Source organism: Calonectris borealis, chromosome 19 (assembly GCF_964195595.1).
Source record: "Calonectris borealis chromosome 19, bCalBor7.hap1.2, whole genome shotgun sequence".
In the NCBI taxonomy this organism is placed as follows: domain Eukaryota; kingdom Metazoa; phylum Chordata; class Aves; order Procellariiformes; family Procellariidae; genus Calonectris; species Calonectris borealis.
In genome coordinates, this window is record NC_134330.1 from 2,297,148 (window position 1) to 2,308,847 (window position 11,700).

An 11,700-nucleotide genomic window follows, 5' to 3' on the forward strand; every position below is an offset into this window, starting at 1 on the left:
TAGTTTTGTATTAAATTCCTCTGGTGCCCCTCAGAGCATGCATGATGTTGATTTAGATGAACAGGATCTGCATCACTGGGGGGAAGTGGTATATTGTTCACTGTGAGGCTCAAAGGCTGCTTTTATTCATTTATGCAGATTCTGAAGCATTTAATCCTTTGCATGGGAACTTGAGATGAGAACTGTTCTCTGTAGCAGACAGATGTAGCCTTTGGCAGTTCATATCTGAGAGCTGAAGATTGCATTAGATATAAGTACCTTGCAAATAGATCAGAGATTCATTTTGTATCAGCACATGAAAATGTGCACCTACTCAGACCTAGGCAAGGCTGAAGCTCAATAATTAATATCTTGTGTTATTCCTGTTGAGGCTGGAGGAGAAGGTCTGGTATCCTAGGATGAGTTTGCTACATATATGCTCCTTGCCTGAACTATTTAACTGCAGGACCAAAAATACCGGAAATTATTTCCTTTTCCTTTTGCCCAGGCCCCAAATGCATGTGAAAAATTATGGGAAAAAATTAAGAATTTGGGAGAGGCAGAGTTTGGAATGTCAATGAAATATTTATTGCTTGTGCCAACAGGTTTTTCCTGTATCTGGGAATTAAAATAAGAATCTGGGTAGTTAATGAAAGGAATCAGCATATGGGTGTCTTCTCAGCAGTTGCTTTCTGCTGTTTCCAGTAAGTGGGAGGGAAAGGTGATGCATCTTCGCAGGTAAAAAGGGTATTCCTCTGAGGCCTGCAGCTTTTCCTCGGGTAGGTTTCATCGATGAAAATGATTTTTGATTTTTTCGTGTAAGGGTCTTGCTATTATGCCTCTGTCTGACAAGGGAAGAAAAAATATTCATGAGGAATGTTAAACAACCCTACTCCTAGAGTCTTACACCAGTGCTCGCATTTTTCAGATCAGTAATTTAGTGGTGCGACATCTCCTGGCTGAACTGAACTAAAGAAGTTACAGTACGCCTCATGTCTCCTAGAGGGAGCAATGAAAAAAGTCTTTTGCCTTAAGTCTGTTCAAATGGTTTTCAGCTTAGCAGAGGCCCAAAGGTGTCATCACCTGATGGCTGTTCAATGGCTTGTGTGAAATGGCTCTTAAGGGTCTCAGTTCCATTTCCGAACCTCTCACTACAGCACATTTCTCACTACAGTTACACTCCAAGAAGATCTAAGTGGATAATTTGTAATGAATGATGTGCTCACATGCTGCCTTTTTCTACTCAGAAGTTTTAAGAAATGAGGTAATTTTGATTTGCTATTTGAAATTATTTACTGACAATTTCTGCAAATTAAATGCTCTCAAGCGGTTTGTTCTGTATGTGTAATACCCAGACGGTTTCTTGTGTGTCAGCAGGGCTAAGCCCTCCGGTCTCACTACAAGGCAGTTGTTAGAGCTGGGTGACAGACAAGTAACTGGATAAGCTGAAGTTAAGTGACTTGATCCCAAGTCACAGTGAGAGGTGGGAGTAGAGTATAACTGTTCAATCTCAGCAGTTCACTTAATGGGGTAGGGGGCACAAGATTAAATCATTTCTTCATGAAAAGGCACCTTAATATTTCAGGGTTATTTAATTTCTTGAGGGGGAAGGGATAGGTCTATCTTAAAGCAGTTATTGTTGCTTAGATGCACCTAAAACCAGGTTACCCAGCGAAGAGCAGAACGGATGAGCCCAGACTGGCCCCCATCCTCCCTATGCCAACAGTCCCAGCTTCCCTCCTGTCTCACTTGGCTCCCTCCTGTCTCCACTTGTGACCACAGGCACGATTGCACATGCTGCGTGTGCCGTTTGCCCAGGAGGTACGCAAGGCTTGTCGAATGGCTGCCAGCCAGCATGGGGACAGCTGAGCCCACCCTGCTTCCCCCAGGGACAGATTTGGCTGTCTCCTTATTACCTAATCAGGTCTTCACTTGAAAACTTGCTTGCATTAAGGCCTGCTATCCCTTGGTCAAATTTGGTTGACACTGACCAGTAGTACCTGGGGAAGGGAGGCCAACTCAGACAAAAGCTTCCAGTGGCTTCTGTTCTGTGCCCTTCAGAAACGGGGTTAGAGGTGTTGCTGTTTGGTCATGCACTGGGACACAGGCTGCAGACAGGCTTCTGCTGCTGCTCCATATGCTGTTGATCCAGTCAGGGCACGGGCACTCGGGAAAGAAGCAAAAGCAATTAGGGGTGTGTAGGGAATGGTGGGGAATACCAACTGTTCAAAACAAAAAAAAGGCTATGTGTTTCTGGAGGGGCCATGGTGAACGCTACTGGATTTTTAGGCATCAAAGTAATACGCCTTTACAGAAGGAAGTTGGCATATCAAAGCCCCTGATGTCTTTTGTTCTCAGTATCTCCCTCTTGTATATACGCCCTCAACCAGCATGCTTAAATAGTTCATCCTGCAGCGCAGAAGACTAGAGAGCATTACCTGTCCTTTGAAAGTCCTGCCTATTCTCTTTCACCTGTAAACTGTTCTTCCTCTGGCATCAGAAGTATGTCTCCCAGCTGGCCAGCAGCTGCCCATGCACAAGAGCACAAGGTTGTTCTGGGCTGCTTTTTGACAGAATTGCCTCACATTGACAGCAGTAATTTGGGGAGCAGTTGATTGCAACCAAAAAATCAGACATGCCTCCCATAAACCAGTAGCTGGGTTGACAGGCAGCTAGTGAATTATTCTGCTGCTAATCTCTGCTGAGAAGGAGGAACAAGGTTTCCTCTGGGAAGAGCAGTGTCCCGATATAGCAAGTTTGTGAGATGGTTGTGGTCATCATAGTACAGTGAATTCAGGAGGTCTGCAGATCTCGGACCATGTATTTTTTGTGTCTCACTGTATTGAGCACACAGCTGTCCATATCTGTACTCCCTTCCTGAGAGCTTGGTAAAGATATTTCAACTCATCAGTCATACTTACAAGGCTGTATTCTGGATAAGTGAGTGTGGGGGATTGAGATGAGAAACTATCATGTTCAAAAACTTACCGGGCAGGGAATTTCGTATATAACAAACACAATATAGGATATTGCGAAGGCTAACAGGATGCAAGCGACGAACGCTTTAATGACGATACTTAGTTTTTGTCTGTTCAGCATATCTTTGTCATTTGTGGATGGAATTCCCTCTAAAATGAGATAGAGAAGAATATTTAAAATGTGGTGACAGTTCAAGATTTTCTTCATTTTGGTTAGGTTGGGATAAGTTAGGTGGACCAGAGCAGAGAAACAATTCAGAGTCTCCTGTAGGCTTTCACAGGAAGCTGTAAATCTCTCTAGAATCTCAGAAACTTTTTACTTTTAAATATTTCAAATATCTTTCAGTTCCTGCCTGGTCCCCAGATGAAATCAGTGTGTAAGCCCAGTCACAGTAGCAAGGCTTGTAACTTCCCGCTGAGGTCAGGTGAGGAAGCTAGGAGCCCTCGTGGGGCACGCGTAAACATGGGTAACTTCTTGTGAAAGTTACTGCTTAAATACTGTTTTCTCATTATAGCGATGGATTCACAGAGCACCTGGGCCAGTGCATTTATTAGTAGAGACAATACTGCTATTCAAAAAAATTGCTGTTTGGGAGAACTTTGTCAAAGTTGTGTGTGTGAGAGCCAGTACCTTTTTCTATCCTTTACATCTACTGCTATGCTACTTTTGTGACTCTGGAGGGAGAATTGGTACTTACTCTCTAAAGTTTGGTTTTCGTGGTGCACATGCAGGACAGTCAAACCCTCTGCAGAAACTTTCAGCTTGAGCAGCTTTGCTGTTATAACACAATTCGACATCCTTGCTAGAACCACTGGAAATAAAAAGAAGTTTTAAAGCCAGGTGTTTGTTTCTGTATAAACTGAAGAACCAGAAGCAGTTGAAGGCTAGAATTACTTGCACGCTGACACAGTTGGCAACAGGTGGCAGCGTACCTGGCAATTTGCAGTAAAGTACTAGAGACAGTGAGTTTTCTTGCTTGTACGCAATTTCCCAATGTACAGAATTTTCTATATGTATTAATATTGGAAACTGTATTTGCCAAAACCTCCTGGCCTTCCCAAAAGAAGGGAAAACAACAACATGGAATTGTTCCAAAACCTGAAGCTTTCAGTAGTGTTAATTCATTCTGGATCATTACTTTCTCCTAGGTCCTTTTTTTTTTTTTTGTAATAGAAAGGTACAAATAGTCTTTTTTAATAACTGCTAAGGTATCAGCTATATGAAATTGAAGACTGCCATCCTCTGACATACCTAAACACGTATTTGCTACATTGAACTTTTTACCTTTTTCTCTAAGAATAAATTTTCTCTGAAACTTTTTTCTGTGGCATGTTAGTAAAACACATGTGTGGCTGATAGCAGGTTTCCTGTCTGCCCTGGCGACGACTTTCAGGTTCTGCAGGGTACATTTCTCTACTGTCTGGTTTGTGAAATCTCCATGCATCTTCTCCAAATACAGCAGATTTACTTGCACGGGGTGTTGAAGACTAAAGCATTCCAGAGTGATGACTTTTTGGGTTCTGCTTAACTTCCCCTTGGTTGCTGCTATCCCAGGGGCTGGAAGAGGATAAGAAACATTCGAAATGGCTTCTCTTAAATTATTTGCAATTCTTGTTGCAAAAGGTTCAGGCCAGCAGAGTTGGCTGTGAGGGATGTACTGCTGTAAAGGAATTTCAGAGACAGCTTGTGTTAATGTTACCGTAAGGAAAATTCAAGCAGGTTCTCTGCGTGTAATCCCTTTGGTGGTTCTTTTTTGTTGGACTAGCTTTATTCTTAATGCTCAAGCACAGTAAGTTGTTAAACTCTGGAGGACAACATTCACACTGTTTAACTTCATAGCAACATCTTCCTATGGGCAACTCCCTGAATAGTTGACAGACAGACCCGTCTGTTTGGGGTCCCTGTTGCCCTTGGGGACTCAAAAGGTTCTGTGGGAGCTGAGGCCCTTAATCGAGGCGCTCAGATGCTGAAATCTGAAAGTTTCAGATTTTATGCACAATTACTGATGGCAAGTGACACAAACCCATCAAAGATTACTATAATGGTCTCTCTGGTTTTTAGCAAAACAGCTAAAATTTTGCTTGACCTCTTGCATTCTTTTTGGTCAGGTGACTGAGGAATAGCTGAGACAGCTGAAAATGTTAACCACACCATTAAGAGCCCTGACAGCTTTCCTCTTCCATTGACTCCTTACCTTGCAGGAAGACGTTCAGGCTTCTTACGCTGCCAGATATTTCTGAGGCATTTTCCACATGACATTTGTAGTCTCTGGGGTCTGAGGGAATGGAGTGAATGATGAACCACTTTTAATTACAATGCTCAGTTAAGTCAGTACTACCCTCTTTTAGTAACTAATTTTAAATGTCAATGTTTTGCTTACAGCAAAGGTGCAAGAATTTGAGGTGAGGGCGTATGGATTAAAGACTTAGTTCAGCATATGGTAGGGGAGAGAAAGTTAACATGCAAAGATGTATTTATTCCTAATATTATGTAAGTTTGTCTCTTACAAAATCCTTAGTTTTAGTCAGTTAGAACTTGCAAGTATGTGAACAACTCACCTTTTCTGCTGAGATTGTGAGCAAACACTAAGCCAAATATTAATATTGTGAGCATAATTATATCTTCTCTTGATAATCTCGAAGCCCTTTTTATCTTTACTGCTTCCTTTGAGTAATGTTGTAAAGGTGTTTAAGCAGATACCGAGCTGATTAGTAGAGATCCTCGAACAGCTCTGTAATCATGTATTCCTGTTCAAAACTCCTGCACCTTTAACCTGGTCAACATATGGAGAGTTTAAAGTTAGAGCCTTAATTCACTGTAGATTGTACTAATTTCTAGTTTTCATCCAGTCAGGAGAGATATGGAATTTGGTAAAAAATGGACCTGAAAAAAAATCTTACTTGTCGGTCAATCTCCTTTCAATAGGTGTGTCACAAATTAACCCTGGTCCTGAACACGAGTCCCAGAGTTAAGCACTGAAATGGGTGAAACAGGTAAACACGGTGTCTCGTGGGAGAGGGGTCTGGGGCACGCTGGTTGCCGTGGGGCTGAGCTCCTTCTAGAATGGGGCCCCATGGCAGCTGCCCCATTGCTGAGGGGCAAACAGAACCCCTTCCTAAAGCCTTCTCCCCCAAAGAGAGGGTCCTTAGCAAGCTCCTGAGAGCCGCAGGGAGCTGCGGCGGGGCTTGAGCCTGCCCAGAACCTGAATACCCGCGGGCCTAGGGCGAATCTTGCTGCACAAGCGTGGCTAAATATGCCATGCCACTTGGGTGGAGTAACACCAGCACCGTCCTTCAGCCGGCATTGCCTGCCCTCACAGGTCTAGGGCAGCTCCGAACGGGGGCAAGGACAGTGCTGCAAAGGGTCACAAGCGCTGGCAGGGATTTCCACCGGAGCTCTGGCACAGGGAGAAATGATGCCAAGCAGGCTGGTTCCAGGCCATTTTGGGCTTTTTAGATTATTGATAAAGCTTAAACCTGCTTAGGAAATGAAGGTAGCCTGTGATTACCTGCAGGCCCTGGTGCAGGTTGCCCCCAGGAGCTAGGTGGGAGCCCAGGCTAAGCCCCATGTGCTGCTGGGTGAAATGCAATAGCTCTCGGGGGCAGCCGTGCCCAGCAAATTCAAAGCAATACATAAAGGCAGCATCCAGAAATAAGAGGGAAAATTATCAGGCTACTGCCTGCAGCTTTAATCAAAAAGTCCTGGTGAGATTCCTTTATGCTGTTGGGGGGATCGGTTTTGTAGAACTGGCATTTTCTGTATTAGACACAAGGTGGCGATGGAAATCACTTTTTCCTCCAAAGCCTCTGGCTTTTAAATGCTGAATAACCACAGGTTTATGTCCCCGATCACAGAGGAAAGGATAGAATATTGTTCCATCTAAAATAACCCCAGACGTTTCAAATGACCGATACTCTAGAGACTTAAGAAAACTGGTAATGCCAGAAAGTTTAAAAAGAGAGCAAATGGAGTGGCAAGGGCTTGCATGTCAATATTTATTTTGCATGCCTATTTTGTTTAGATATTCATGGTGGGATGAATTTTAGTATAAATATTTAATATTTACAATCTATCAGTGGTATAAAAAACAGATTCTCATTGCAGTTGCCTCTTCTGCAGGTATGGAGGCTGTGTTTTTTATTTTAGTGTATTCAGCTGCTTTAGTTCAGTGATTTTTTTTCAATTAAAATTGAAAAGCCAATAATGGAATTAAAAAAAACAACACTATGGTAAAGCTGTGAAAAGATAAGATAGTTCTAGAATCTCAAATAGCATGGCTAGTGTGAGATACATTTGATCTGCTCCATACCTAGGAGGGCTTCCTGATAAATTGCCTCATATTGATGATTGTGTTAAGTATTTTTCTGAAGTGCTGTGTTTGTTCATAATTGACATCCAGTTACCATAAACTGCAACTTGACACCAACCATGAAGAATGAATGTAGAATAAGGATAGCATTCACCATATTCCAGTGTAAAAAAAAATAAGAATGTGAATCCTTCTGAGAAGTATAAACCCCCACGCAATCCCCCCCCCAAGTGTAGTACAAAGAATACGTAGCTGCAAATCAACACATTTAAATGCTTATCCAGTTGAATGAATCTTTTATTTTGGAAATAGTATACTAATGCAAAATAAAATAAAAATGTTCACTCACATTTCTGTGCTTGTGAAATGTAGTGCATAGATCTCCAAGGCAGGCCTGTTAGGATCCTTTATAAAAGAGGATTTCATCATCTTGTCAATAAGTGTGTTCTCACTCAGCTGATCAGAAATGTCTTATCCAAACTTTCTTTTTTAAAGAAAGTTTGGATAAGACACTTCAATTCTGTATCCTTTTTTTAAGGATGTATTTCCATACCTAATAATTTTTATGCAACTTTCTCAAGGTAGAGATCATTAGGAATCCAAAATTCCTCAGCCTGTAAATAAAAATTCAAAATGTTGGAAAGAGAATTAGATTATAAATAATTTCAAACAACTAAATGTTTATTTTTAATGCAGTTATTCAGTACTGTTAGTAAATGTTCACCATCCCATCTACAGTTTCACTTTCTGGTTAGTTCTGCTGCTTCTCTTCCTGGACTGGGAATGCTGAGACAAGCCTAACTTTGCAGTTCTACAAGACGATATAGGGCACTTCCTGAAGCTGTAAGAAAACTTAGGACCAATAACAGCACATCTTGTGGAGTCAGTTAGCGATGGCAGCTAACCTGCTAACTGGAGAGAATGAGGTATTTTGTTAGTGATTATCCTTGAAAACAGGCAGATATTGTCAGTGTTGCGAGGATTAACATTTCTTTTTTGATGTTTAAAATCTTCTGTAACATTTTCTAAATAGCTAAAATATGATTTTGCTTTAAAAAGCTGTCTGACCTTTTTCTCTTTACTTGCCTGCCAGGACGTGAGCTGTGCCAGGATGGATGGCGTCACTAACCCCCCTAACCTAGGATGATCTTTCCTGTGTTTGCACTGGTGATGTTATCAGAGCCTGCGGAAGAGATGTGGAACTCTAACCTGGCGTCATAAAAGGTAATAACATTTTCCCTGTATTTTTTTGGAAATTATTTACTTGCATTATTAAGGCTACACGTGCTTTTTTGAGAAAATGGAGGGGGTGCGGGGTTGCACGTGTAAACAATGCATCACTCGTAAGTCATGTAAGAATACATAATGTACTGTGTCCAGTTTCTGAATGTAGTAGAAAAAGAGCATGCATTTAACCAACCCCCTCCCCACAAAGCAGAAATATGGTTACAGTTCAAAATCTGATAAAACTATTGGAAAGTATGTCTGAACTTTGTGAAACAATATGTTTGCATTAAAACACACATTATTGCTGCCCACAATTTGAAGCTTGAACACGTTTTTAACCAGTCCTTTATAACTACTTTGATCTAGAATTGAGGGAAATTTTGAACCCATTTCTGCTCCTATGTAAGTCAGCAAAATTTACCAGGTGTCCTAAATGTGGGATTTGATTCAGCACGGCCAATAATAATTGCTGGGTATTCCTCACCCTGCAGTGTATTCCAAATCAGTTACTGTAATTCCTCCCAAATTGTCTTTCCTTGTAAAAAGTGTTTCACCAACGCTTGTTCGCAATGAGGCGAGGTTTTCTTGCTGGCTTCAGTGGGTAAGAGCAGGTGTGAAAGATATAAAGCTCAAAGCTTTTATTTGCTTGTGCAAAATTCACTTAATGGAATATTTTGGGATCTATTCTGTACTGTATGTATATAGGCTGTTAACAGCCTATGATGTGCACTAGGATCCGTGAAAAAGCCCAACCGTTAATGTTACAATGATAAATGAAGTTCTGCTTTAAGGCCATCAAAGCCAAGGGTGGCCCAGGGATATTATTACTGTTTAATTTCAAAAGCACCTTCCAAGTCCATGCTTTAAGTTTAATGTATTTCATTTGCTGTTTTCACACGTTCTTTTCTCTCTTTGCCCTTGAATGGAAGAGTTGCTACAGGATTTAATTATATGTAGCAATCACTCCTCCAGCAGTATTTGAATAGTATTTATTAACTGAATGGATGAAATGGGCAGGGCAGACAAGCAGCACGCAGGTTTTAGCATGACCAGAGTACTCAGAACACTAGACGGGATGAACTAACCACCTGTCGTAATCTCCGATTTTGTAAGTTCAGTATATAGTTATTATCAGTGATTTAGGACACAATCCCTCAGCATGCCAAGCACTCCCCCGCACTTTGCGTGCGTTGGGATTTAGTACTGTGTATGATTAAGCTAATGTTGACTAGCCTTCTCTCTTAACTCCTTCATACAAATATTTAAGTGGAGGAAGATTCTTTATGTGAAAGACATCTCTACAGAGATATAAATAAAAATGTCCATGCCCTGAACAATTTTCCAGATTTAGTCCTGATGGAGGTGGGAACATGGTCTGTTCCCCCAATGATATTATTAACCACAGAACTACAAAGCCCCAAATAAGATTTTCCAGACGTGTAATACTTGCCTGCAGTAGGCACATATTCCAACATGTGCTCCCAAGTCAGTGTACCGTTTCCTGGTAGAGCACGGTCTCACATCCCTGCTGACCATTGGCTCAGTCTTGAAACACATTTTAAAAAGAAATTGCCTGGAGTTTTAAACTGAAGTCTGTGGCTGAGGAAATTCGCTGTTCTGTTATCACTCCCACTGCTGCAGTGAAGTTTCTGTGAGCCTGAGGCAGCTGAGCCCAGAGCCAGGACAAGCTCTCAGGAGCATCCTCTCAATCCTGGCATCACCCTTTATTCGAAGTGCAGGAATAAAGAGCCCAGCACACATATAAATTATACAACAAAACCGTACTTCCCCGTGAAGGAGAGGAAGGTACCGTGACGTACAGGTGTTGATTCTGTCCCTCTGGGCACTGCAGGAAGGTGCTCAGGGTGACGAGCCCTGCCTGAACAGTGTTTGAATAGACCCCAAACCATCTGCGCAGATACTTTTATAGCCCCCTGGCACCGCTGCAGGAAGAGGACCTGCCTCCACAGATGACCAGATCCAGTAGCATTAGGAATTAAACATTGCTTTTTCGATTTAAATTTCAGCAACCCTTTAATGCAGCAGTCTTTAAATGAAACTTAAAAAGTGAAAAAAGCTGAAGAGGTAATTCTTTAAACCATCATCCATCTACAGAACGAGTGGCTAAAGGTCAAAGATCAAGTAGGAAGCGCTCTGGCAGTGCCTGGCCCTGCATCATCTCTCTGTGCCCGGGAGGGGACAGGTCCGTGTCCAGGGTGCCGAGGCGCCGGGCCCGGGCCGGGGTCCCTGCTGCTGCACGGCCAGCCGCCGCTCTGGGCGAGGGTCTGGCTGGGTGGGGGTCCTGCTGCCTGCGCCAGGCCCTGCTGCGGGCTGCCGCCCTGCTGCCGCCCAGCCCGACGTGCCAGGGCTGGGGGTGCCGGGCCTGGCCCCGTGTCCAGGCCTGGCCCCGTGTCCGGCCCGCTGCACGCACTAGGCCCCACCCAGGCCCCGCGGCAGGTTGGGCCCCGTTACCGGCCCCGCTGCGTGTGGGTCCTGCAGCCCCCACCGTGCAGTTTTCCCCAAAATACAGCCATTTCGGGACAGGAAGGCGCGGGGCCCGCGGGGCAGGCAGGGGACGAGGCCCGGCGCCTCCCGGCACGGGTCAGGGGCGCCCGGGGCTGCGCCAACAGAGGCCCGGGGGGGTGTGTGCGGGGGTGGGTGTGCGCGCGCGCGTGTGTGTGTGTGTGAGCAAGCCGAGCCAGCAGCGCCTCCCCCGCGCCGGGAGCCAGTGGGCGCGTCGAGGCGGTGGCTCAGACCATAGGCGTGTCCTCATTGGCTACGCCCCGCGCGCTCTGCCTGATTGGTCACGCCCCCCGCTGTGTTCCCCCCGAGAGCCAATGGGAGCGGCGCAGGGCCGGGCCCGGGAGGGGCGGTGTTAGAGGTGGCTGACCTGAGGTAACCTCTCGCATCACACCACCGCGGCGGCGGAACCGTCGCGGGAGGCGGGGCTGGGGGCGGGGCCGCGCGGTGAATGGGCGGGGCCGCGCCGCGCCCCCGCCAGCTCCGCTACCCAGCGCCAGGCCGGGGGCCCGCCGCGCCTCCGCAGCACCCGGCACCCTGAGGTGAGCGCCCCGCCCCGCCGGGCCTGCCGCGGGGCTCGGGGGCCCGCGCGGTGGGGGCCGCCGCGCTGTGGGGTCGGAGGGGCGCCCGTGGGCCGGGGCCGGGAGCCCCCGGGTGCCGGCGGCGCTCCGCGGGGCGGGGCGGGG

The 11,700-nt window shown here is 45.1% G+C and overlaps 1 protein-coding gene across 2 annotated transcripts; it reads right to left on the minus strand.

Annotated features, from left to right (window-relative positions):
* Window positions 1-763: 763 nt before the first annotated feature.
* Window positions 764-4,540, minus strand: C19H17orf78 (chromosome 19 C17orf78 homolog). Of its 2 annotated transcripts, none has more exons than XM_075168376.1 (5): window positions 4,243-4,540; window positions 3,656-3,769; window positions 2,968-3,107; window positions 1,980-2,145; window positions 764-824 (listed from the first exon to the last, which is right to left on the minus strand). In XM_075168376.1, the coding sequence occupies exons 1-4, from the start codon at window positions 4,400-4,402 to the stop codon at window positions 1,999-2,001; spliced, it is 561 nt and encodes a 186-aa protein (XP_075024477.1). In that variant the 5' UTR covers window positions 4,403-4,540; the 3' UTR covers window positions 764-824; window positions 1,980-1,998. The 2 variants fall into 2 exon arrangements, with proteins under 2 accessions (XP_075024477.1, XP_075024478.1); XM_075168377.1 differs by having other exon boundaries at window positions 1,971-2,145.
* Window positions 4,541-11,700: the final 7,160 nt, after the last annotated feature.

What these genes read in the sequence shown, in the direction of transcription:
- C19H17orf78 (XM_075168376.1), bottom strand. Translation starts at nt 4,402, where the DNA reads ATGCATGGAGATTTCACAAACCAGACAGTAGAGAAATGTACCCTGCAG. An exon ending in CGAAAACCAAACTTTAGAGA is followed by an intron (nt 3,108 to 3,655) that starts GTAAGTACCAAT and finishes ATCTCATTTTAG; the next exon opens with AGGGAATTCCATCCACAAAT. An exon ending in TATACGAAATTCCCTGCCCG is followed by an intron (nt 2,146 to 2,967) that starts GTAAGTTTTTGA and finishes TTCTTTCCCGAG; the next exon opens with TGCCCGTGCCCTGACTGGAT.